This window comes from Chanodichthys erythropterus, chromosome 14 (genome assembly GCF_024489055.1).
Source record: "Chanodichthys erythropterus isolate Z2021 chromosome 14, ASM2448905v1, whole genome shotgun sequence".
NCBI lineage: Eukaryota > Metazoa > Chordata > Actinopteri > Cypriniformes > Xenocyprididae > Chanodichthys > Chanodichthys erythropterus.
Window position 1 is genome coordinate 20,546,485 of NC_090234.1, and position 27,713 is coordinate 20,574,197.

Below are 27,713 nucleotides of genomic sequence, written 5' to 3' on the forward strand. Positions count from 1 at the left end.
GATTATTATTTTTTAACTTTGATACATATTTTTGTCACTTATACTCATATGTTACTTTTAATTTTAGAAAAACCAAGTCCACCACCCAAGCTTGGAGTCACTGAAGTCACAAAAGACAGTGTCTCACTAGCATGGCATAAACCAGAACACGACGGAGGTAGCAGAATTACAAATTACCTGGTTGAGGCTCTTGAAAAAGGACAACAAAAGTGGATAAAGTGTGGTTCCACCAAATCAACTCACTTTGTTGTCTCTGGATTGAGAGAGAATGCTGAATACTACTTCAGAATTCGGGCCGAAAACCATGCTGGACTTAGTGACCCAAAAGACATGGTTTTACCTGTGCTTGTAAAAGATCAGATGGGCAAGTTATTTATTATTATTGACATTTAATTTTTACGCATACATAATGTTTGGTTTTATATGAGTTTGCATTATTATATAATCTTATTATTACATCATTATTATATTTCTTTAATCAACAGAGGCTCCTGAAATTAACATGAAGGACTTCCAACACAACACTGCCTATGTTAAAGCAGGTTCAAATCTCAAGATTGAGATCCCCCTCACTGGTAGACCATTACCAAAAGTATCCCTCTCTAAGGATGGACAGGTTCTAAAGTCAACCATGAGATTCAACTATGAAGTGACAACCGACTCCCTTATCTTGTTTTTGCGTGAGAGTGTTGCTCTGGACGCAGGCAGATATGATATCACAGCCTCCAACTCCACTGGGACCACAAAGTCTTTTGTGAATATTGTGGTCCTTGACAGACCAAGTCCACCAGTTGGCCCTGTTGAAATGTATGATGTCACAGAGGACAGTGTCAGTCTGAAGTGGTTGCCTCCCACATATGATGGTGGTAGCCCAATTACCAACTACATAATTCTCAAACGTGAGACGACTACTGCAAACTGGATAGAAGTCTCATCTGCTGTTGCAAGGTGCACAATCAAGATCATGAAGCTGATTACTGGAATTGAGTACCAGTTTAGAATCAGGGCTGAGAATCGCTTTGGCATCAGTGACCACATTGATTCACCAACTGTTACAGTCAGTCTTCCATACAGTGAGTAAAATGCTTCTCTACAAGCAGCAAATTGGTAAATAGAAATGTATGCCTTTTAAGCATCTATGAAAACCTATTCCATTTTGTTTCAGCACTCCCCGTGGCACCTTCACAACCATGGATGTCAGCTGTAACAAAGGAAAGCATTACTGTTAACTGGAAGGAGCCATCTTCGGATGGTGGAAGCCATGTATTTGGATACCACCTTCAGATGAAAGACAGAAACAGCATTCTTTGGCAGAAAGTTAACAAAACTGTTATCCGTGCTACACACTTCAAAGTATCAAATGTGAACGCTGGTCTGATCTATGAGTTCAAGGTTGCAGCTGAAAATGCTGCTGGTATTGGTCCAGTTAGCAAGACCTCAGATCCTGTGCTTGCAATTGATGCTTGTGGTAAGCATTTAGTTTCCTTTAAATTAATTGTTCTAGATACCTTAACCATGAGTATTAATAATTATAGTTTTCTTATTGTTTAATCCAGTGGGAACATACAAATAACATTAATTACCACTGTTTTTGTCCCACAGAATCTCCAGACAACCTTAGAGTGACTGATATCACAAAGAGTTCGATTAGCATTGCCTGGCAGAAACCCTCATATGATGGAGGAAGTAAAATTACTGGATATTTGATTGAAAGGAAAGATGGACCGAAAGGCAGATGGTCAAAAGCTAATTTGACCAATGTTACTGACACAAAGTTCACCATATCAGGCTTGACTCAGAATGAATCTTATGAATTCCGGGTCATGGCTAAGAATGCAGTTGGCTCCATTAGTACCCCATCAGCAACTGTTGGACCAGTCACATGCGTGGACACTTATGGTGCTCCTGAGATTGAACTTCCTCAAGAATATCTTGATGTTGTAAAATACAAAGCAGGTGCTACAGTTCAACTTAAAATTGGTATTATTGCTAAACCTCAACCAACAATTGAATGGTACAAAGATGGAAAAGAGCTAGAGTCTGGAGCTCAGATTTCTATCTCCAACACCACTGAGTCTGCATGCATCTCAGTCAAGGAAGCCACCCGTCTGAATACTGGAACATATGAACTTAAGATCAAGAACTCTTTAGGCTCAGCATATGCTGCTGTCAGAGTACTTGTCCAAGGTATGTTACAAACTTGCATAATATCTAACATTATTTATAATAATTGTTATTTGTTAATTACTTGTTAATATGTAGTTATTTTACTTTTTAAGGAAATAAGTAACAAATGAACTGTATTTAATGCATTTAATTTATTGCATGGCTTAATTCATTAACTCTGATATCCCTCATTTAAGCATTTTTGGCACAATTTTTGCTCCTTTTCATCAGACAAACCAGGTCCCCCTGCTGGAGACATACAGTTCAAGAAAGTCACAGCAGATACTATGACTATCATGTGGGATCCTCCAGCTGACGAAGGTGGTGCAATGGTTACCCACTATATTGTGGAGAAACGTGAAACAAGCAGAATTTTGTGGTCCATTATCTCAGAAAAACTACAAGACTGCATTGTCACAGTCCCAAGGCTAATTAAGGGCAATGAATACATATTCCGTGTCCGTGGTGTTAACAAATATGGAGTTGGAGATCCTTTGGAATCTAGACCAGTAGTTGCACAGAATTCCTTTGGTAAGAAGATATTTATTAATCTAATAGTTTTATTATTACTATTAAAGTTATGACCTAATATTATTTAATGCTTCATTTTGCCCAACAGTTCCTCCTAGTCAGCCTTCTAAACCACAAGTCACTATGATTACAAGATCAACAATGACTGTGGTATGGGAAAGACCAAGTTTGGATGGTGGCAGTGATATTGATGGATATTACTTAGAGAAGTGCGAGAAGAAAAGTCTACAGTGGTTCAAGGTTATTAAAGATCCAATTCGTGATACCAGACAGAAAGTCAGCAACCTCACAGAAGGAAATGAATATCAGTATCGTGTCTGTGCAATCACCAAAGCTGGAGCAGGCCCATATTCTGATGTGTCCATCTTCTACAAAGCTTATGACCCAATTGGTAAGCTTTTTTGTGATTTCTTTTTATTATTTATTTTCCAGAATATGTATTAAATGTATGCCATGATATTTAGAATATAATTTGTTATATATACTAATTGCTATTCTAGATCCACCAAGTGAGCCAACCAAGCTCAGAGTTGTTGATTCAACAAAGACATCCATTACCCTTGGATGGGTGAAGCCTGTCTATGATGGTGGCAGTGAAATCACAAGCTACGTTGTCGAACAAAGAATGGCTGATGAGACAGAATGGATCACTATAAGTTCTAAAGGAGAAGTAAGGACAACTGAGTTTGTAGTGTCTCACTTGAAACCTGGAGTGTACTACTTCTTCCGTGTCTCTGCTGTTAATTGCGTTGGAACTGGACGTTCAATTGAGATGATGCAGCCAGTGCAAGCCAAAGATATTCTAGGTTTGTACTTTCTGTCTAAAACAATATAAAAGTTGTTTAAAATTGTTTCATTATGATACTGTGAACCTGATCAAATATGTTCCTCTTTCATGTACAGAGGAGGCAGATGTGGATCTTGACATGGCAATGTCAACCCAGTACATAGCAAAGGCTGGTAGAGATGTGGAGATTGTAATCCCTCTTAAGGGTAGACCTGCTCCAAATGTAACATGGAGGAAGGGAGACAAGAACATTGGTGGTGATGCAAGATATGCCATCAAAAACACAGAATACTCAACTACACTCATCATTCCAAAGGTCACAAGGGATGATACTGGCAAATATCTTCTTGAAATTGAAAATGGCGTCGGAGAGCCAAAAATCATCACTGTGTCTGTTAAAGTACTGGACACACCATCTGCTTGTAATAGGTTGATAGTGAAGAATGTAACACGAGGTAAACTCACTCTGAGCTGGGAACCACCTTTTATTGATGGTGGCTCTCCAATCACAAATTACATTGTTGAAAAGAAGGATGCTAAAATGAAGGCATTCACCATTGTGACAAATGAATGTGCCAATACAACATACAAGGTTGATGGTCTGTCTGAAGAAATTTCCTATTTCTTCCGTGTTTCTGCTGAAAATGAATACGGCGTTGGTGATCCTTGTGAAACTGCACAGCCTGTGAGAGCAACTGAGATGCCTGGTGCTGTAAAAGATCTAGTACTGGTGGACTCAACTAATACATCTGTATCGTTGGCATGGACCAAGCCTGATCATGATGGTGGCAGCCACATTTCTGAGTACATTATTGAGAAGAAGACAAAGGAAGAAGAAACTTGGAGCATTGGTGGTACATGCAGATGTTGCCACTATGAGGTAACACACCTGAAAGAGCTTTCAGAAATTTACTTTAGAGTTTTTGCGAAAAATGAGAAGGGTCGCAGTGACTTCTCTCAAATTGGACCCGTCACTGTAAAGGACTTCCTTATACCGCCTGAGGCTAACCTTATCGACTATCCTAATGCAGAATTAAGTGTTCGCATTGGACAAAATGTAAATATTGACTTGCCCTACAAAGGTAAACCTAAACCAACTATTCAGTGGATGAAAGATGATGTGCCACTCAAGGAAAGCGAACAAATTCGTTTCAGGCAAACAGAAAACAAGGCAAGTCTCATTGTAAGAAATGCAAGAAAAGACAACGCAGGAAAATACACATTGGTCCTTGATAACAAACTTGTCAAGAACTTCTTTGACATCAAAGTGATTACACTTGGGCCGCCATCTCAGCCTATAGGCCCAATCCGTTTTGATGAAATTAAAGCCCAGAGTATTATCATCTCATGGGATGAACCCCAGGAAGACGGTGGAGGAGAGGTCACCTGCTATAGCGTAGAAAAGCGCGAGACATGTCAAGCAGCATGGAAGATGGTTTGCTCTAGTGTGGTCAGGACCACATTCAAGATACCAAATTTGGTTAAGGGTACTGAATACCAATTTAGGGTACGTGCAGAGAACAAGTATGGAGTGAGCGAGCCTCTAACCTCCTCAGATGTGGTTGCTCAACACCAGTATAAGCCACCAGGTCCACCAGGAAAACCTGTAGTTTTCAATGTTACAAGTGATGGCATGACTATTCAGTGGGATGCCCCAGGCTTTGATGGTGGTTCTCCAATCACTGGATACCATCTTGAGAAAAAAGATAGGAACAGCTTATTGTGGATGAAAGTGAATTCCAATGTTATCTCTGGAAGAGAATACAGAGCCATTGGACTTATTGAAGGTCTGGAGTATTCATTCAGAGTTTATGCAGAAAACAATGCCGGCATGAGTCCAGTCAGTGAACAGAGCAAGCACAAACTAGCAATTTCCCCTGTTGGTAAGTCTTAGTATTGTCTTTGTAACATTTTTGTATTAACTTTGTAAGCATTTTGTCAATGCTTATACAGAATTAATCTTTTTTACAAAATTCCTCATTTTCTTCGCTTCCAAATTAATTTTTTTTTTCTTTAGATCCTCCTGGCACCCCTAACTGCATTGATGTTACAAGAGACTCTGTAACGCTTCAGTGGGAACCACCAAAACGTGATGGAGGCAGTAGAATTGTGGCATACAGTGTTGAAAGACGTCAAGGAAGAGCACGTTGGTTGAGATGCAATTTCATTGACATTAGCGAATGTCAGTTTACAGTAACAGGCCTTGCTGCTGGTGATCGCTTTGAATTTAGGGTAATTGCCAGGAATGCTGTTGGAACAGTTAGTCCACCCTCTCAGTCATCTGGCTACATCATGACCAAGGATGAAAGTGGTATGTAATTACAAAGGCATCATTCCATGCCATTCCGTTACATCTCATGTTTTAAATGCAAATTCACGAGTTCACACATATAATTAGATAGAGTAAAGGTTATGGGTATTTTGGTGTGCTGTCTGGGGGGAGGGCTCCGAGCTCAGAATTTGGCTTGAACCCAGAGTACTCCTCCCAGAGTTGTGATAGGAATAGTTAGAACTAGAAGTGAGGAGATGGGGTGGTGGAGGGATGCTGATAAACTGTCAACGATCAGATAATTCTGTATATATACATCTTAGCATTAATTGAGTTGATTAACTGAATGTGCTCCTCTTGTGCTAATTAGGTTAATTATCTGAACGTCCCCCTCCTGAATTTTATTAATAAAACATCATAAAGTATTCTGTGTGATCATGTTATTGTGTGATAACAACTGAAATTATGCCTTTTAAATTTGAATATTAGGAATAATTAAATATAAAATTTGACTTTAGATTTTCATTTTGATGGCCATGTTCTAAATTAAATGTATGTTAAATAATGTATGCTACATTAAATGTATGCTAAATAATGTATGCTAAAGGAGCTATTCATAAAAATTTGTTAAAAAATTAAAAATCTTTTTTTTTTTTTTTCAGTCATCCCTGAGATTGAGTTTGAAGCTGAAAAGTCCCTCACCATCAAGGCAGGAGAAAATATTAAACTCAGCTGCAGTATACGTGGACGTCCTGTACCTCAAGTCACATGGTATAAAGATGGAAAGGAAGTTGACAAAATGCTGGTTGACATCACAACTGTTATTGGATCAAGCTCGCTGTTCATCAGAGATGCTGACCGCAATGACCGTGGTATCTACACAGTTGAGGCCAAGAACAGTTCAGGCACAACAAAAGTGGATGTTCTTGTCAGAGTACAAGGTATGATCGAAAATAAATTTTGATTTATAGTTTTATTAAAGCTGGTCTGGATTTGGTCTTTGCTTACTTTCATTGTGTGTCATTCAGATACTCCTGGACCACCTGAAGGCCCACTTCGCTTCACAAATATATCTGCAGAGAAAGCAACTCTTTGGTGGAGCCCACCTGAAAATGATGGCTGTGCGCCAATCACTAATTATGTGATTGAGAAGCGTGAAACTTCCAGAATTTCATGGGCACTTGTAACATCCAAGTGTGAAGCCTGCTCCTTCAATGCCACAAAGCTGATTAAAGGCAATGAATATCAGTTCCGTGTATCTGCTGTCAATAAATTTGGTGTGGGCAAGCCACTAGAGTCTGATCCAGTCATTGCTCAAATGCAGTACAGTAAGTAAAAATAGTTGTTCTTGATCCAGTCATTTTCTAATTTAGTACTGGTTATTCTCGACTTTAACACATTACTTTTTGATATCTAACAGCGGTACCAGATGCTCCTGGAACACCAGACTGCACTCATGTAACAGGAAACAGTATCACTCTATGCTGGACAAGACCAAGACATGACGGTGGAAATGAGATTAAGCAATACATTCTTGAAAGACGAGAGAAGAAGAGCTTAAGATGGGTGAAGGTTTCTGCAAAGAGACCAATAACTGAAATAAGGCACAGAGTAACAAACCTCACAGAAGGAAATGAATATGAATTCCGTGTTATGGCTGAAAATGGTGCTGGAATTGGACCTGCAAGTGGTACATCCAGATTGTTCAAGTGCAGGGAACCGACAAGTGCACCCAGTGCACCAACTGTAGTGAAGGTCATTGATTCCACTAAGACATCTGTTACCTTGGAATGGACCAAACCAGTGTTTGATGGTGGTATGGAAATCATTGGTTACATTATTGAGATGTGCAAGGCAAGCCTTGAGGAATGGCACAGAGTCAACAATCAGACTTGCATCCATACACATTACAAAGTAACAGAGTTAGAACCTGGTGAAGAGTATAAATTCCGTGTTTGTGCAATCAATGGTGCTGGCAAGGGAGAATTCTCTGAGACTCCTAATGTTGTACAAACTGTTGATAGACTGACTTCACCAGAAATTGATATAGATGCAAACTTCAAGCAGACACATATTGTGAAGAACGGCGGAACAGTCACACTACATATTCCATTCCGTGGAAAGCCAGCCCCACTTGCCACATGGACAAAGGCAGATGGAGATCTTGGCATAATGGTGGATATTAATACCACAGACACATTCAGCACCTTGACAATTGAAAATTGCACCAGGTATGATGCTGGCAAGTATACACTCTCTCTTGAAAACAACAGTGGTCGTAAAGCCATTACATTAACAGTCAAAGTGTTGGACACTCCTGGACCACCAGGACCTCTCTCATTCAAGGATGTGACAAGAGGTGCTCTGACACTCATGTGGGATGCACCATCCAATGATGGAGGTGCACGTGTTCATCATTACATTGTTGAGAAGCGAGAGGCAAGTCGATTGAGTTGGCAAGAGGTCAGTGAAAAGTGCACACGTCAAATCCTGAGAGTGACCAACCTTGATATTGGCGTAGCATACTTCTTCAGGGTTATTGCTGAAAATCAGTATGGCAAAGGTGAGCCATTTGAAATGACAGAGCCTATTATAGCCACAGAAGAGCCTGCACCACCTAAGCGACTGGATATCATTGATACTACATCCTCAACAGCCAGCTTAGTATGGATGAAGCCTGAGCATGATGGTGGAAGCCGTATTACTGGATACATTGTTGAGACTAGAAAGAAGGGCTCTGATCACTGGGTTGTAGGTGGTCAAACTAAATCTTTGAAAATGGTTCTTGAAGGCTTGGTTGAGAACACAGAATACGAGTTCCGTGTCAAGGCTCAGAATGATGCTGGCATTAGTCACCCACGAGATGCACTAGCCTCTGTCATCATAAAGGAGCCACGTATTGAGCCAACAGCAGATCTCAGTGGCATAGATAAACAGCTCATCATTTGTAAAACTGGAAATTCATTTGCCATTGATATTCCAATCAGTGGCAGACCAGCCCCCAAGGTAACATGGAAACTTGAAGAAATGAAACTCAAAGAAACAGACAGAGTGTCAATTAAGATTTCTAAAGACAGAACCACTCTACTGGTTAAGGATGCCAGGAGAGGTGACAGTGGAAAGTATTATCTCACGCTTGAAAATGCAGCTGGATCAAAGACATTCACTGTCACCGTCAATATTGTTGGTAGACCATGCCCACCAACCGGACCTGTTCAGGTTTCAGGAATATCATCAGAATCCTGTGTACTGACTTGGGAAGAACCTACAGATGATGGTGGAACAGACATAACCAATTATATTGTTGAGAAACGTGAGTCTGGTGCCACCACATGGCAGGTTGTGAATTCAAGTGTAAAACGGACAACCATCAAAGTAACTCATCTCACCAAGTACATGGAGTACACTTTCAGAGTGTCTGCTGAGAACAAGTTTGGAGTTAGCAAGTCTATTGAATCTCAAGCTATTGTTGCTGAGCATCCATTCAGTAAGTATTTAGTATTGTATATAACTTTATCCATTGCTGAAATGAAACATAAACGGTGCAGTATTTATTTTTGTTGTCTTCAGTCTGATAACTGTTACATTTTTGTTTTCAGTTTCACCAAGCCCACCAACTCGCCCAGATGTAGTTTCAGTGTCTGCTAATGCAATTTCTATCCGCTGGGATGTGCCATATCATGATGGTGGAAGCCAAGTAACTGGATACTGGATTGAGAAAAAGGAGCGTAATACCATTCTGTGGGTGAGGGAGAACAAGATTCCTTGCCTTGAGTGTCACTACAAGGTCTCCAACCTTATTGAGGGCCTGGAGTATCAGTTCAGAGTATATGCAATGAACATTGCTGGTTTGAGTAAAGCAAGTGAACCATCAAGGCCAGTACTGGCTCTAAATCCAGTTGGTAAGTTTTTTTCTTTTTGTTACTTTCTACTATCATTTATATGTTGTTTTATTCATGGCTTAATATTTATCACATGTTTTTGTCTGTATTTTCAGATCCACCTGGCAAACCAGAGGTTTACGATGTTACCAAGACCTCAGTGTCTATTAGATGGTCTATACCATTCAATGATGGTGGCAGCAAGATTGTTGGATATGTGGTTGAACGTAGGGCACCCAGTGATGATGAAGAAACTCGTTGGTTAAAGTGCAACTACACTACAATCACAGAAAACTTCTTTACTATTACATCACTTCATGAGGGAGAGGAGTATGAATTCCGTGTTATTGCCAGAAATGGTGCTGGAGTCCACAGTATGCCATCTGAATCGACAGGACTTATCACATGCAAAGATGAATATAGTAAGATGGTTTCCTTAATTCATGCATGCTTACAGTATGTATAGAAACACACATATACTGTATACTGTTATGAATATGTATTAATACATGTTATTTACTTATTTTAGCACCACCAAAGGCTGAGCTTGACAGCAAACTTGTGGGTGAGACAATCACTATTAGAGCAGGATCAGACCTTGTTCTTGATGCTGCTGTTGGTGGAAAACCAGAGCCTAAGGTCTATTGGGCCAAGGGTGACAAAGAGCTGGATCTTGGAGAGAAATACTCACTGACATACACAAGTACAAGAGCAATGGCAATCATTAAATCATGTGATAGAAATGATACTGGAAAATACATTCTTACTGTGAAGAATGCAAGTGGAATCAAAACAGCTGCTGTCAATGTTAAAGTACTTGGTAAGAACATAATAAATCACACAGTATCAATACTAAAAAATCCAATTAATTCCCTGTATATTTCATGAGAAACTTTTTTATATTTAAGATACACCTGGTCCACCTGAGGGAACAATAACAATCAGCAGAGTCACAGAGGAGAAATGTACAGTTTCCTGGAAGATTCCTCTGGAGGATGGTGGAGATCATGTCTCTCATTATATTGTTGAAAGACGTGAGACCAGCAGACTTAACTGGGTAATCATGGAAAATGAATGCAAGACTCTGTCTTGTGTCAGCACAAAACTGATCAAGAACAATGAGTACATTTTCCGTGTCAGAGGTGTAAATAAGTATGGGCCTGGTGTGCCCCTGGAGTCTGAACCAGTTATTGCAAGAAATGCATACAGTAAGTTTAATTACAATTGTGATGTATTAATGTTTCCATTAATTAAGGTTTATCCACAGGACCAAGGATAAAATATTAACATTAGTTTGTTATTTACAATATAGCTGTTCCAACACCTCCTGGAGCTCCAGATATTACTGCTATTGGAAAAGAACATGTCATTATTGAGTGGTTGAAGCCAGAGAGTGATGGTGGAAGTGAAATCAAAAACTACATTGTGGATAAACGTGAGAAGAGCAGTGTCAGATGGACAAGAGTGAACAAAACCTACACTATTTATGATACACGTCTCAAGATCACTGGTCTCCTTGAGGGTAGCGATTATCAATTCCGAGTTGCAGCTGTCAATGCAGCTGGCACCAGCATTCCAAGTGATGCATCTCAGTACGCTCACTGTAGAGACCCAACATGTGAGTAACACTGACCTGCATGGCCTAGAAAAATGATTAAATGCATAGAAAAATAGTAACATGCCTAACTTGCCATCTCATTTTACAGATACCCCAGCTCCACCATCAGTTCCCCGTATTACAGACACCACAAAACACAGTATTAGTATGACATGGACACGACCGATGTATGATGGCGGATCTGATGTCACAGGCTATATTGTTGAGATTCTGGAGGAGGGAACAGAGCAATGGTACAGAGCCACCCAGAAGATCTTGAGCAGTAATCAGTACACAGTTACTGGTCTAGCAAGTAACAAAAAGTACAGCTTCAGAGTGGCTGCAGTCAATGCTATGGGTACTGGAGAATTCAGTGAAGGCAGTATTGAGGCTTCACCTTCAGAAAGAGTTGGTAATTTTTTTTTTTTTTTTTTTTTTTTTTTTTTTAAGATCTACATGGTTAATAATGATCAACAGTGGCGTGCACAGACCTCCGCTGGGGCAGGAGCCCCCTCATTTAAAACCATGTTCCGGGGGGCACTGCAATATGACTGTAAGGGTATTTTAATATTATCAATTAAAGGGGCAGGGACTCAAATCTCCCCCACCCCTGTGCACGTCACTGATGGTCAAGCTAATTTCTGCTCCTAAAAGCCTTTTTTTTAAATGTGGAATTACTGCATGACATTTTTTATTTCTATCAGAAATTCCAGATATTGAACTACCTGATGAACTGAAGAAGACTGTTTGCATCAGAGCTGGCAACACTTTACGTCTTCATGTAACTACAACTGGAAGACCTGCGCCAGTTGTTGCCTGGAGAAAGCCTGGAATTGACCTACAATCCCGTGGATTCATAGATACCACAGAAAACACTACAACTTTAATAGTGGAGAAGGTACATCGTTATGATGCTGGAAAATACACAATTGAGGCAGAGAATCCATCTGGCAAGAAAGTAGTAACCATTCTTGTAAAGATTTATGGTGAGTAAATTTATGCAATTAATAATAAATATTGTGCATTTACTTAAATTAAATAACCTTTTGTAACTTAAGCAACATCGCTTAAAACCGTTTAAAAAATTTTGTAGATACTCCTGGACCATGTGCTGCAGTAAAGGTTAAAGATTACACAAAAGAGTCTGTTGTAATCACATGGGATGTGCCTACTATTGATGGAGGTGCTCCCATCAACAACTACATAATTGAGAAGCGTGAAGCTTCAATGAAATCTTACAAAACCGTGACAACAGAATGCAAGAAGACATTATACAGAATCACTGGACTGGAAGAAGGAACACAATACTTCTTTAGAGTATTGCCTGAGAACATATATGGTATTGGAGAACCTTGTGAAATTACGGATGCAGTACTGGTTTGTGAAGTTCCATCTGTTCCTCAAGATCTATATGTCATTGATACCACAAAGTCAACTGTCCTACTTGGATGGGAAAAACCACTTCACGATGGTGGCAGCAGACTTTCTAGCTATGTCATTGAAGCCTGCAAATCTGGAAGTGACCGCTGGATGAATGTTGCTAATGTGAAATCATCTGTGCTGCAGCACACAATTGTCTCACTGAATGAAAATGAGCAATATCTCTTCAGAATCAGAGCTGAAAATAGCAGAGGTGTCAGTGAGCCCAGAGATCTCATGACACCTGTTACAATACAAGAACAGAGAGGTAAGATACCATTAAAAACTGCAAAATAAAATGAGGAAAGCAGTCAAAAAATAATTTTCATATTATTTGTTGTTTGTTTGAAAGTTTAATTATTGTTATTTCTATTCTCATTACAGTCATGCCGAAGATTGACTTGACTGGCATCCCACAAAAGATTGTCAATGTGCCAGCTGGTAAGCCAATTGTGCTTAACATTCCCATTAAAGGAAGACCCGTACCAGTCTGTTCATGGTTCTTTGGTGGAGCCAAGATGAAGGACACACTTGACCGCATCAAAATTGAGACAACTGCTAAATTCACCAAACTGACAGTCCGTGAAACCACAATTGATGATACTGGTGACTATACTCTTGAAGTGAAGAATGTCGCTGGAACAGCAACTGAGGTCATCAAAGTTATCATTCTTGGTAAGGAACATTTTACTTTTCCTTACAGATTTTTCAGGTCTACAGCTACATTTTGAAGTGTTTTTTTTTTTTTAATTGACCAAATGTATTTCTTTCCTAGATAAACCTGGAGTACCTGTCGGGCCTATGAAAATTGATGAGGTTGATGCCACATCTGTGACCTGCAGCTGGGAACCACCACAGAAAGATGGAGGTGCAAATGTCAGTGGCTATGTTGTTGAGCAGCGTGATGCACATCGACCTGGATGGATGCCTGTGTCCGAATCTGTCACAAGACCCATGTTCAAATTTACAAGACTTGTGGAAGGAACTGAATATGTATTCCGTGTGGCTGCAACAAATCGTTTTGGTATTGGCGGGTTCTTGCAATCTGAAGTTGTTGAATGCAAGAGTGTCAAAAGTATGTTTTTTTTTCTACTTCAGATGATTTTTATTTATATTTAAGTTATTTAAAAATGAAAGTATTAAATTTGTCTCATATCTTTTTTCTAGCTGTACCTGGAGCACCAAGCACACCGGAAATACTTGATGTGTCTCATGATGGCATGACAATTACTTGGACACCACCCGAGGATAATGGTGGTTCTACTATTGCTGGCTACATTATTGAGCGCAAGGAGGCTGGATCTGACAGATGGCTTCGCATCAATAAGAATCCAGTGACCATGACAAGATACAGAGCCACAGGACTTATTGAAAATCTTGAATATGAGTATAGAGTCACAGCTATCAACTCTAGAGGCACTGGAAAACCAAGTGCAAACTCTAAACCAACTATTGCAATGGATCCTATCGGTATGTACAAAGGAACAACCCAAGCTTGTAAAAATGTAATAAATCAGTTGTCAGTAGACCAAACATGACCAGTGTGTTCAACTTTACTCTTAAACAGAGCCTCCTGGTATTCCACTGAATCCAAGAGTCACAGATACCACAAGAACATCAGTTTCACTTGCCTGGTCTCCTCCAGAGGAAGAGGGAGGTGCTGCTATAACTGGTTATCTGATTGAGATGCAGAAGGTTGACCAGGTTGAATGGACAAAATGCAACACAACACCAACAAAGATTTGTGAATACACTTTGACACATATGCCCCAGGGAGCTGAATACAAGTTCCGTGTGTTGGCATGTAATGCTGGTGGAGCTGGAGAACCAGCTGAGATTCCAGGAGTGGTCAAAGTTACAGAAATGCTTGGTAAGATGAAATACCTAACAATGAGAATTAGAATATGTTATTATAAATATATATATATATACACATACAAACTGTATTATTCTGTATATGGCAGTGTGTTTTTGTTATGTAAGAACTATATTTTCCTTTTTTTAGATTATCCTGATTATGAGCTGGATAAAATCTACCAGGAAGGCTACGTTGTCAGACAAGGAGGGGTCATTAGACTATCTGTGCCCATCAAGGGCAAACCCTTCCCAACATGCAAGTGGACAAAGGAAGGTCGTGACATTTCTCACAGAGCTATGATTGCAACCAGTGAAGAACGTACTGAGCTTGTGATCAAGGAGGCCCACAGAGATGACACTGGCACCTATGACCTTGTGTTGGAAAACAAATGTGGAAAGAAGGCAGTCTATATTAAGGTTAAAGTTATTGGACGCCCAGATCCACCCGAGGGTCCTCTTGAATTTGATGATATTCAGGCACGTTCAGTCAGAGTGAGCTGGAGACCGCCCTCAGATGATGGTGGCTCTGATATCTTTGGTTACATTGTGGAGAGACGAGAGGTCCCTAAAGCAGCTTGGTACACTGTGGACTCACGTGTAGTTGATACATCACTTGTGGTCAAAGGACTGAAAGAAAATGTTGAATATCACTTCAAGATTACAGCAGAGAACCAGTTTGGTATAAGCAAATCCCTCAAATCTGATGAATCTGTTACACCAAAGACTCCTCTATGTAAGCATTTTTATCATTGCTTCTTTTAACATAACTTTCTTAATAACCACTTTTAAATTGTTGTAAATCACAATAATTATTTTATTGTTTTGGTCATTTTGCATAAAGGTCCACCAGAACCTCCTAGTTTCCCTCCAGAAATCATGGATGTTACAAAGACCACAATTGGCCTGTCCTGGTCAAGACCCAAGGATGATGGTGGATCTCGTGTCACTGGATACTATGTTGAGAGAAGAGAGATTTCCACTGAGAAGTGGGTGCGTCATAACAAGACACATATCACGACAACAATGTATACTCTCACTGGTCTCATCCCTGACGCAGAGTACCAGTTCCGTGTGATTGCTCAAAATGATATTGGTCAAAGTGAGCCTGGACCTGTATCTGAGTCAGTTGTATGCAAAGATCCATTTGGTACGTAACCCTCCTCTCTCCCTTCCAAAGAAGTTATCAATTTGCCTAAATAAAAACTATTTACAAGTATTTTCACATCCTTGATCTATTCTCTGTGTTCAACAGATAAACCAGGCCAACCCGGTGAGATTGACATCATCTCTATAGCCAAGGACTGCATAACCATTCACTGGTTGCGTCCTGAATCTGATGGTGGAAAAGAAATCCTTGGGTACTGGATTGAATACAGGCAAGCAGGTGAAAGTGCCTGGAAGAAATGCAACAAAGAGCGTTCAAAGGACAGACAGTTTACCATGGGTGGACTCATGGAAGCAACAGAGTACGAGTTCAGAATATTTGCAGAAAATGAAACTGGACTGAGTAGACCAAGAAGAACAGCAATGGGCATTAAAACCAAACTGAGTGGTAAGTTAATGAAATGTTATTTATATTTTCTTTTTCTGAAATAAACATTTACAAAGTATGCAACGTGACTAACGTGTTTAATTGATCCTCTAGTTGGAGAGGCTCCATGCCTGAAAGAGGAAATCAAAGATACTACCACTAAACTAGGAGAATCTGGAACATTGACATGCCAAATTATTGGAAGACCTCTTCCTGAAATCAAGTGGTATAGATATGGAAAGGAGTTGATCCAGAGCCGAAAATACAAGATGAGCTCTGATGGCAGAAACCACTCTCTAACAGTATCAACAGATGAACAAGAAGATGAGGGCATGTACACATGCAGAGCCATCAATGAGGCAGGTGAAACTGAGACCAGTGGCAAGCTCCTATTGCAGGCAGCACCTCAATTCCATCCTGGGTTCCCATTGAAGGAGAAATACTATGCTGGTTGTGGAACAAGCCTACGTCTCCATGTCGTCTATATTGGACGCCCTATTCCACAAATCATGTGGTTCTATGGCAAGAAGCCTCTCAATCCATCTGAGAATGTAATCATTGAAAACACAGAAAGCTACACTCACTTAGTTATCAGAAATGTCCAGCGTAAGACAAATGCTGGAAGATATAAGGTCCAAATGAGCAACAAATATGGCACAGTGGACACTGTGCTTCGTGTTGAAATCCAAGGTAAATTAAGGTTAATTTTTAATCAGATAAATATTAAAATCGTAGTAGACTTGTTTGCATGAAAATATGTTTGCAAATGTAAAAAATACTCTCCCTGTCTTTACAGATAAACCTCTCATGCCTGAAGGACCAATCGTTGTTGATGCTCTCTTGAAGAGTTCTGTGATCATTAGCTGGAAACCACCTAAGGATGATGGTGGATCACTGATAACAAATTACATTGTAGAGAAACGTGAAGCCAAAGAGGGAGAGCAATGGCATCTTGTGTCATCAGCTATCCCAGGAACCACATGTCGTGTTCCAAACCTCATTGAGAGTGCTGGATATTACTTCCGGGTTTCTGCACAGAATCAGTATGGCATTAGTGAATCTCTTGAGATACCATCTGTTGTCATTATCAAGAGTCCATTCGGTAAGTTTCATGGATAGCTGCTCTTTAAATAGTAGACTAAAAATGTTATTCTTTTTAAATAAAAAAAAAAAATACATTAGCATGAAAAACAAAAGAATACATCGTCAAATCCATTAAATGTATTCCTCTTTATTTTTAAAACAGAGAAACCTGGAATCCCACAACAGCCATTTGTTTCTTCAGTAACAAAGGATTCATGTGTTGTTTCTTGGAAACCACCAACCAGTGATGGAGGTGCCAAAATTAAAAACTATTACCTTGAAAAAAGAGAGAAGAAACAGAACAAATGGATTGCAGTTACTACAGAAGAAATCCGTGAGACATCTTACACTGTTAAAGGCCTCCTTGAAGGTTTTGAATATGAATTCCGTGTCAAATGTGAAAATATTGGTGGAGAGAGTGACTGGAGTGAGATTTCTGAACCAGTCATTCCAAAATCAGATGCAGCTCTCCGTGCCCCATTCTTCAAGGAAGAATTGAGGGACATGTGCGTCAAATACAAGGCAAATGCCACATTTGTCACAAAGGTTATCGGACATCCTAAGCCAGTGGTTAAATGGTACAAGAACGGCAAAGAAATTTTGCCTGATGGAGAGAAAATAAAAATCCAAGAATTCAAGGGAGGTTATTTCCAACTTGTTATCAGCAATGCTGATGAGAATGATGCAGCTGTTTACCAAATTAGAGCTACTAACCAGCTTGGATCAATCTCCACAAGTATGAACCTAGAGGTTGAGGGTAAGTATTTATAATGGCTGGTTTTTTGAGTTTTTATTCAACCTGAGTAATGTTCTACAACCATCTTCTTTATACTTTTATCATACTGCAGGACTGCTTAGAATGTATTATTACATATTAAGTTTGATTGTTTTTTTGTAATTTTTATTTTCTAGTTCCTGCCAAGATTCACTTGCCATTGTATCTCCAAGGCATGGGAGCTGTTCATGCCATTCGTGGAGAAGTTGTTACAATCAAGATTCCAATTAGTGGAAAACCTGATCCTGTAGTCACATGGCAAAAGGGACAAGAGATAATTAATAATACAGCTTATCATCAAGTCATTCTCACAAGATCATTCACCTCCCTGGTGTTCCAAAAGGGAGTACAAAGGAAGGATTCTGGCTACTACATCATTTGTGCCAAAAATCGATTTGGTGTAGATAAGCAGACAGTTGAACTTGATGTTGCTGATGTCCCTGATCCACCAAAGGATGTTAAAGTCAGTGATATTAGCAGAGATACTCTCACCCTCATTTGGAGTCCTGGAAATGATGGTGGAAGTGAAATTATCAATTACATCATAGAAAAGTGCCCTACCTCTGGAGACAGATGGATACGTGTTGCTCAGACATCTGAGCCCCAATACACCGTGATGAGTCTCTTTGGAAAAACAAAGTACCAGTTCCGTGTGATTGCAGAAAACCAATTTGGCTTGAGTGATCCATCTGCGCCAACAGATCCTGTGACTACAAAAGAAGACAAGTTAGCAATTCGAAACTATGATGAAGAAGTAGATGAAACAAGAGAGGTTACAAAGGAAGAGGCACCACATTCAAAAGTCAAGCATGTGCCATCTCTGTACACAATCTCTGAGGAACTTGCACGCAATGGACAGTTTGGCATTGTCCATCGCTGTATTGAAATTAGCTCCAAGAAGACATTCTTGGCTAAATTTATCAAAGTTAAAGGTGCTGATAGAGAGCTGGTTGCAAGAGAAATTGAGACACTCAATATTGCAAGACATAAAAACATTCTGTACCTTCATGAATCCTTTGATAGCCTGGAAGAATATGTCCTGATCTATGAATTCATGTCTGGTATGGACATCTTTGAGCGTCTTGGTACAAGCTTTGACCTCACAGAGCAAGAAATTGTTCGGTATATGAGACAAGTGTGTGGAGCCTTGAAATTCCTGCATAGTCACAACTATTGTCATTTTGATATCAGACCTGATAACATTGTTTATTCCACAAGGAAGAGCAATACAATCAAGATCATTGAAATGGGTCAAGCTAGGTTGCTTACACCTGGAGAAAACATCAGGATTCAGTTCACTGCCCCTGAGTACTGTGCACCTGAAATCCACAACAGTGATTTTGTAACCACTGCCACTGACATGTGGTCCGTAGGTGTTCTTGCATATGTCCTCCTTAGTGGACTTAATCCATTTGCTGCTGAATCACACCAGAAAATGGTTGAGCACATTTCAAATGCAGAGTATTTGTTTGATAGTGAAGCCTTTAAGGAGACCAGCATTGAGGGTATGGACTTTGTCGACAGACTGCTGACTAAAGACTGCAAGCTACGTATGACAGCCTCTGAAGCTTTGGAGCACCCTTGGCTCAAGATGAAATTGGAACATATTAGTTCAAAGGTCATCAAGACTTTAAGACACAGAAGATATTACCAATCCCTGGTGAAAAGAGAATGGAGCACTGTTGTTTCAGCAGCACGGGTTGCCTACGGTGGTGGCTACAGAAACCAGAAAAATGTTTCCATTGGTAGAGTGAAAGTTGGACATCCTGAACAAGGCTTTAGAGCGGGTCCTGTCATGCATGGATCTGCCGAAGAGGGAGGACATGTCAGGTTTGTGTGCTGCATCGAGAACTATGACAGAAACACTGAAGTGACCTGGTACTTTGGGTCCCGCAAACTGATTGCAAGCCACAAATATGAAATCAGTTATGCTAATGGAGTTGCTAGCATCTATGTTAAAGACATTGAAGAATGTGATGATGGATTATATAGATGCAAGATTGTCAGTGAAGACAGGGAGGACAATGCTTATGCTGAGTTGTTTGTTGAGACTGTTAGGTCCTACCGTGAATACTATTTGGGACGCTCACTCAAGAAACCAAGGCGTAGAATTGACAAAACCAAAATTTTGCAGAGGCCACCAGAGTTTACTTTGCCGTTATACAACCGTGCAGCATACATTGGTGAAGATGTGCGCTTTGGTGTAACCATAACAGTCCATCCAGAGCCAAGTGTTACATGGTTAAAGGCCGGGCACAGAATCAAACCAGATCCTAAAAAATACACATTCACAAGTGACAAGGGTCTTTATCAACTCATGATACACAATGTTGACCTTAGTGATGATGCTGAATACACTGTTGTAGCAAACAACAAGTTTGGTGAGGACAGTTGCAAGGCACGTCTCACTGTGACACCCCACATTGTTGCTGAGGACACTATGAGACCCATGTTCAAACGTCTCTTAGCCAATATTGAGTGTGTTGAGGGGCAAAGCGTTCGCTTTGACTTGAGAGTATCAGGAACACCAGCACCAACTCTGAAATGGGAGAAAAATGGCAAACCTCTTGAGTTCAGACCACAAGTTGAAGTTGTTCAAGAGGACGTAGACTATCATGTTCTACATATCAGAGAAACCCTCATTGAGGATTCAGGCACATACAGAGTCACTGCAACAAATACAGCTGGATCAGCAAGTTGCCAAGCTACTCTCAAAGTTGAACGCCTGACATATACAAGGAGGGAGTTCAAGAGTGAGGAAGAGAGACACATATATGTTAGGAACCAAATAGAAAAGACACTGAAAATGGCACAAGAGTTCTCAACTGCAGAGGTTGTTACACTTAATCCTGTAGCACAGGAGGCTTTGAAGGAAGCTGCTGAATTATATAAACCTGCTGTGAGCACCAAGAATGTGCAGGGAGAGTTTGACATCTCTGATAAAGAGGATCAAGAAATAAAGAAAATAAAAGAAGAAGAGAAGAAGATACGCATGCCTTACGAAATCCCTGAAGCTCGTGCACATGATCCAACTGTTCTTGGTGAAGATAACTTGATCAAACACTTTGTGCCATTATCTGACATGAAATGGTACAAGAAACTGCGTGACCAGTATGAGATACCTGAGAAAATGGAAAGAATTGTTCAGAAGAGACAGAGGCGTATTCGTCTTTCCAGATGGGAGCAATTTTATGTCATGCCACTGCCTAGAATAACTGATCAGTACAGACCAAAGTGGCGCATTCCAAAACTTACGCTAGACGATTTAGAGACTGTTCGGCCAGCAAGGCGATCACCATCCCCTGAATCTGAGGCATCATTCAGACTGAGAAGACGTTCACTGGGAGATCTTTCAGATGAGGAGCTCCTTGAGGCTGAGGACTATATGAAATTGAAGAGAACTGAAAAAGAAAGGCAAGAGCTTGAAGAAGAACTAGAACTTGGCTTCTCTGCCTCCCCACCCAGTGGAAGCCCCGTACGCTTTGAGCTGTCTGCACTGCGTCGTGCCTCACCAAAACATGTTCACAAAGCTGAAGTGAGACGTGTAGAAGAGACCAGACATGTAACAACAACTGAGCAAGCTCTAGGCTCTCCTCCTCCCATTTCACATTTCTTGAGAAGGAGGAGATCCTTGTCTCCAACATACATTGAACTGATGCGTCCTGTCTCTGAACTCATCAGACAACCTCGTGCACACATCTCAAAAGAGGCTGAAGTTGAATTTGTTGAAAGAAGATCACCCACCCCTGAGAGGACACGTCCTCGATCACCAAGTCCTGTATCCCCTGAGAGAAGATCTTCCAGATCCTCTTCTAGATTTGAAAGGTCTGCAAGATTTGACATCATGTCTAGATATGAAGCAAGAAAAGCAGCTCTCAAATCTGAGCGCAAGTACCAGGTTGTGACTCAGCAACCCTTTAGTCTTGACCATGTTCCACGTATCACTGTAAGAATGCGTTCTCATCGTGTACCATGTGGTCAAAACACTAAATTCACTTTGAATGTTCAGTCAAAACCAGATGCTGATATCCAGTGGTTCCATAATGGACAACAAATACAGGAGAGTGGCAAATACCAGTTCACAAATATGAGTGGAGTCCTGTCTCTCCAAATTAATGACTGTCAGGCAGAGGACAGTGGCACATACCGTGTCGTCTGCACAAATTCAAAGGGAGAGGCATCAGACTATGGAACTCTTGATGTTTCAGGTGGAGCATTTACTACATACTCTTCAAGACGTCGAGATGAAGAGGCTCCGACACCATTTGTACCTGATATAACAAAAACTGATTATTATCATTCAACAACAATCAGAGCTTCCTCTGCCTCAAGAACTCATTTGGAGATCAAAGAATCCAAAACAAAACTAACTGAGAGACGTGAAGTTTCTGCCTTTGAAAAGTATGAATCTCAGAAGCTTGCATCATCTCCAATTAGATATGCATCCACTGAATACCTATCATCAGCTTCATATTCATCCTCTGAAATGCATACATCTGAAAAACGTGTGTCATCTGAATCAAAGATAAAAGAATCAGAAACAACATCTGCTGAAGTATCAGTAAGGAAAGTTAAAGCTACTCTTTCAGCCAAAATACTTACAAAACCACAGTCTCTGACTGTATCTGAGGGTGACTCTGCACGATTTGTCTGTGATATTGATGGAGAACCAGCACCAAGTGTCACATGGATGCATGAGGGAAGAACAATTGTCACTTCACACCGTATCCATGTGTCTACAACACAGTATAAGTCTACATTTGAAATTTCATCAGTTGAGTTTTCAGATGAAGGCAGCTATACTGTAGTTGTAGAAAATTCAGAAGGAAAGCAAGAGGCAAGGTTTACATTGACTATTCACAAACCAGTACTTAAAGAGGAAGTTACAACTACACAAGTGAAGTCACCAGAACCCTCAGTGACATCTCCAGTGCCATCAGTAAAATCTCCAGAGCCATCAGTCGCATCGCCAGTGCCATCAGTAAAGTCTCCAGAGCCCTCTGTGAAATCCCCAGTGCCATCAGTAAAGTCTCCAGAGCCCTCTGTGAAATCCCCAGTGCCATCAGTAAAGTCTCCAGAACCTTTAGTGAAATCCCCAGAGCCATCAGTAAAGTCTCCAGAACCTTTAGTGAAATCCCCTGTACCATCAGTTAAATCTCCAGAGCCCTCAGTAAAGTCTCCGGAACCCCAAATTAAATCACCAGAACCCACTGGTGTTAAATCTCCTGAGGGTATCAAATCCCCATTCAGAGTGAAGTCTCCTGAACCAACCACCCCTCAAAGAGTAAAGTCTCCAACTGCTCTGAAGTCCCCCGAACCAATAGCTTCACCTCCCAGGGTAAAATCTCCACCTCTTGTTAAGTCACCTGAGCCAGTTGCCTCCCCTCTGAGAGTTAAATCCCCTACAGGACTTAAGTCTCCTGAACCTCAGAGAGTTAAATCCCCACCAACAGTCAAATCTCCTGAGCCAATCACATCACCTAAAAGAGTTAAATCTCCACTTACAGTGAAATCTCCAACCCCATCAAAGGAAGCACCACTGAAGATCATTCAGCAACTCAAAGCTGAAGCTTATGAAGACAAAGTTAAGATGGTCTTTGTTGCTGAGAGCTCAGTAAGAGAAGTTGTATGGTACAAGGACAACAGAAAACTCAACCAAAGTAGTCACTACCAGATTCATTCATCTGCAGATGGAACATGCTGTCTCTATATATCTGACGTTTCTGAGAGTGACCAAGGGGAATACTCCTGTGAAATCATAAGTGAAGGAGGAGCAGTGTCAAGAACATCATACTCTTTTCTTGGTCAAGTGTTTCAAGCAATCTACACAAAAGTAACTGCATTTGTGGCTACACATAAGGCTGTTCAAGGTAAATTTACTTTCCCATAAATTGTTAAATTCTCCATTTAGTTTTGATGCCCAGTCTTCTCAACGCCAATGTTTTATTTTCTTATTTTCCAGAATCTGTATCTTCCCAAATACATGGGGGAAGTGAAATGATTCTCAAGAAGGAAAGTGCTGCTGTTAGTAGCATGCATGAAAGTTTTGCTTCAAAATCCATCCACATGGAGAGCACAATGCAAGAGGCATCCTTCAGCAGTGCTTCAATGGCTGAGATGAAATTTGAAACTATGTCAATGTCTAGCATGTCCTCTATGACATCAGAGTCAGTATATGCAATGAGCTCAAGCAGTATAATGTCAAGTCATTCACATGTTGAAGAATCCTCAGTTAGAGCAGCCCTCCACAGTGCTCAAGGTAAGGACAAGTTTGACTAATAACAAATATGCATAAGAATTTTTAAAAATATTGTTATAATATGGATGAATATCATTTCAAATCAATTATAATATATTTCATAGGCTTGGCTCCAAGAATTGAAGCTCTTCCTGAAGATATCAGCATTGAAACTGGAAAGGTTCTAACGGTGGCCTGTGCTTTCTCTGGAGAGCCAGCACCTCATATTGAGTGGTCGCGTGGTGGAAAGAAACTGCCTGGTGAGGAAGAAAGTAGCAGGTTCCATATTGACACCACAGAAGACCTGACCACACTAATCATCACTGGTGTGAAAGAGAGTGATGCTGGGGCATACACACTCAAACTTTCCAATGAGCATGGATCTGACATGGCAACTGTTACCATCAGTATTCGATCAAAGTAAAGCCATAATTTATACCCCCACCCCTTTCTTCATTAAGCGACTTTGTATTTTTTAAATGAAATGAAAAAAAAATCTTGATAAGTTACCTGGATATCTGTTCCTGTAAATATAAACTATTTTTATATCAAACATGACATTAATTTATGCCAATCTAGACTAAAGTCTAAAGTATTATAAAATGTGCCATATTGGATAATTATGACTTAGGATTTTTGATCCAATTTTCTGTGACATGTACATAATGTATATAGCCGAATTTAACGGTTATGGAAAATGTATGAATTGTTATTTATAACAATATTAACTGAAACAAATGGAACTAAATGTTTATCAGGAGAAAGTTTCACATGGAACGAATACCCTGATAAACCTGAAACTAAACTCTGTGCCTCAACAATAAGTTGAAGTCTTAAGATTGCCTCAACAGGTAGAGAGGCTCCCTGTTGACGTTACACTAAATCTGAGAGACTAAGTTATGCCTGCATGTTTACACGTGCAGTGATATTTTAACCATACTCTTATGCATTGTTACTTGAACATAAGGCCTTGAGTGCTGTTTGCATTTTACCCTCATGTAAGCAGGGCGACTAGGCCTTGTGTTCTGACTGACTATGTCATACCACCATTTTAATGACATGCTCAAGGTGCGAGCGGCCTGCACTTTATGAGCAAAAATGTTTAATGTGCTCTGTTTCTGGCAAGGGACTGCTTGAAAAAACTTTAAAATTTAACATCTCCTGGCCAATAATGAAAGTATATCTTGTACTTCCTTGCAGAAGCAGAGCCTCCTCTTGGAGGATTGCTTTGAAGCATTGCGTGTTTGTGTGTTAGCTTTAGAATTCACCTTGTCAGTTGTTGGGCAAACATCAAGAAAGTGTGCCGCAGCAACACCACCTGCTGTGCAATGGGAGAGAGACAGTTTAGTATCTAATTGCCCTGCACTTTGGTTTGATTTTATGTAGAATTGTAGAATTATCTATATATGCAACCTCCTTGAGTATTAATGATTCAATAAAGCATGTTCTCAGCACTAAGTTTTGTGTTCTTGTCTTTGTTCAGTGGTTTTGATGCGTCTCATTTAATTCTGGTACAATGATTTATTCATACTTTTATTATTTTTAGGCTGTTTGTCTTTATTTTATAGGAAAGCGGAGCATAGACAGGAATGGAGTGTTAAAAGAGCCAGAATAGGATTATATTCGACATGACTCAATCAGACTCAAACAAGTGAATGTGCACAGTCCACTTCGCCACAGTGACTATGGATTTATGACTATAACTGTTATACTATAGTCTTTTATTTATTTATTCTTATATACAAATCTACACATATCCACACATATATGGTACTCTGCATGTATTTACATATTGTATTGATTAATTGTATACTAATTAAATACACACCAACCTTTTAAAATGAACAACTTAAATGTATACTCTCCAAATTGATGTAAAGACAACTTAAAGACAGTATATTTTAAATATTGGTTTCATGGCATCTTTTTATGACTGCAGGCCAGTATCACTGATACTAATGTCTCTATGTACTGTACTATGTACTGAAGTCTCTATGAAGTAGATTTTTTTTAACAACTTTTAATTTAAGTTAACTTAAAACAATCTTCATTATAATAAATGTCCTATTTACCTGTGGCCTTCCTGTCTAACAGGTAGAAAATGTACAGAAATTGAAAAAAAAGTTATCATACAAATTAAAAATTAAATATAGATTAATCCTTATTAAAGATACAATTTTATATTTTACCTTTGTTCTTTGGTTAACTTAATGACAGACATCACAGCAATTGATTTATTAGGCTGCTGTGACTTTAAGTCCTGTCGCTGATGAACATGATTGTCAAAGTGTACAGACTTTTTGGAAAGATTGTTTTTCTACTTTTGCTTTAACTAGTTTAATGATAACATTGAATGTGAAAGCTATTATTGTTATGAGAATGAAGACAAAAGTATTGAAAATTTGGTAAACATTATTCTGAATGGAAAATTCTTTATTCATAAATGTCTAAATATCCTCCTTTATACAAGTATTTCTGTAAAAACAAACAAAAAAGTATTCTTTTATTGATTTCTCTTAAGGTTTTTAAAACTACCAAAATGTACCAACCTTAAAATACGACAAGTGTGTGGTGTGTCCAAAGATGAATCACATATTGATCATAACCCAGCAAATTGTTATAGACCGTATGTAGCCCCGCCCTTTTCAGAGCTGCGCTCGTTGTCTTTTGACTTCCGGCTTGTATTTCCACAGCGATCTTATGTATTTATGAATGAACTGCTCATTTTAAAATCTTCCCGTTCTACTGACGCTTGTTAAGACACCCGCTGTAAACATTACAATGCTCATGATAACTTTTGTTAACTCTACAACACGTAAATCCACTTCACCAGCTTTTTTTCCTTCACCAATTATTCTTTAACAGCGATGCCATAGAAATATAAAGGGCTACCGCGAAAACGGAAGTTCAAAGACAATATTCTAAAGATGGCGGTGCGCATGTTTCTCTGGAAAATAAGGTCTATAAGAATGAAGGACTTATACTTTTCAAGACTTTCAATTACTTCACCATTTTCCAGCACTTCAAAGTAGTGATGGGAAACCGAGGCTTTCTGAAGCGTTTGAGACTTTCATCAAATTGTGCCGAAAAAGGGTTCATTACTCGAAGCTTTTAACACAGTGCGCATTAGTGACATCTGGTGGTCAGACTTGTTTTCTTAACCATATCTAAATCACTGCGGAGCAGATCTACGGCATAGACAGTAAAGATCTACGGTTTGAAAAATCACGTGACCAAAGCTTTAAGTAACTGTTGTCTTGAATCTGTTTTTATGTAATTTGTGACAGTGAGACCACCACTCGTGTCATGTGTAACCTGCAGTGGTCAACGGATTCACATATTTGGGTAACACTTTACAATAACAGTACATGAATAACCATGAACTAATACCTGAGTTAATAGTTACTTCAACATGAACTCAAGATTAGTTAAGATATGAACTAATGAAGAATGATCCTTAACTACGACAGGAGTCATAGGGATTCATACATGAAAACAGAAGCCTTAACTATGTGTTAATACATGTTTGATAATTAATGCATTAATTAACATTTAGGGTAAACTAAATCAAACATCTCT

General features: G+C 39.7%; 1 protein-coding gene across 21 annotated transcripts in view; it reads left to right on the plus strand.

The window, feature by feature from the left end:
* Positions 1-25,586, plus strand: part of ttn.2 (titin, tandem duplicate 2) — a 164,711-nt gene extending 139,125 nt beyond the window's left edge. For all 21 annotated transcript variants that reach the window (XM_067409284.1, XM_067409291.1, XM_067409299.1 and 18 more), the window contains 33 exons: positions 68-364; positions 486-1,073; positions 1,166-1,468; positions 1,603-2,187; positions 2,398-2,697; positions 2,786-3,088; positions 3,198-3,503; positions 3,601-5,367; positions 5,502-5,795; positions 6,416-6,694; positions 6,782-7,081; positions 7,174-9,240; positions 9,353-9,655; positions 9,751-10,056; positions 10,164-10,454; positions 10,543-10,842; positions 10,947-11,252; positions 11,341-11,643; positions 11,936-12,217; positions 12,325-12,918; positions 13,035-13,325; positions 13,426-13,725; positions 13,818-14,120; positions 14,218-14,520; positions 14,656-15,240; positions 15,349-15,654; positions 15,760-16,059; positions 16,153-16,728; positions 16,835-17,140; positions 17,285-17,878; positions 18,034-23,766; positions 23,859-24,155; positions 24,260-25,586. In XM_067409284.1, the coding sequence (XP_067265385.1) occupies positions 68-364; positions 486-1,073; positions 1,166-1,468; positions 1,603-2,187; positions 2,398-2,697; positions 2,786-3,088; positions 3,198-3,503; positions 3,601-5,367; positions 5,502-5,795; positions 6,416-6,694; positions 6,782-7,081; positions 7,174-9,240; positions 9,353-9,655; positions 9,751-10,056; positions 10,164-10,454; positions 10,543-10,842; positions 10,947-11,252; positions 11,341-11,643; positions 11,936-12,217; positions 12,325-12,918; positions 13,035-13,325; positions 13,426-13,725; positions 13,818-14,120; positions 14,218-14,520; positions 14,656-15,240; positions 15,349-15,654; positions 15,760-16,059; positions 16,153-16,728; positions 16,835-17,140; positions 17,285-17,878; positions 18,034-23,766; positions 23,859-24,155; positions 24,260-24,558 (20,267 nt within the window). In that variant the 3' untranslated portion in view covers positions 24,559-25,586. The remainder of the gene's footprint in view (positions 1-67; positions 365-485; positions 1,074-1,165; positions 1,469-1,602; positions 2,188-2,397; positions 2,698-2,785; positions 3,089-3,197; positions 3,504-3,600; positions 5,368-5,501; positions 5,796-6,415; positions 6,695-6,781; positions 7,082-7,173; positions 9,241-9,352; positions 9,656-9,750; positions 10,057-10,163; positions 10,455-10,542; positions 10,843-10,946; positions 11,253-11,340; positions 11,644-11,935; positions 12,218-12,324; positions 12,919-13,034; positions 13,326-13,425; positions 13,726-13,817; positions 14,121-14,217; positions 14,521-14,655; positions 15,241-15,348; positions 15,655-15,759; positions 16,060-16,152; positions 16,729-16,834; positions 17,141-17,284; positions 17,879-18,033; positions 23,767-23,858; positions 24,156-24,259) is intronic.
* Positions 25,587-27,713: the final 2,127 nt, after the last annotated feature.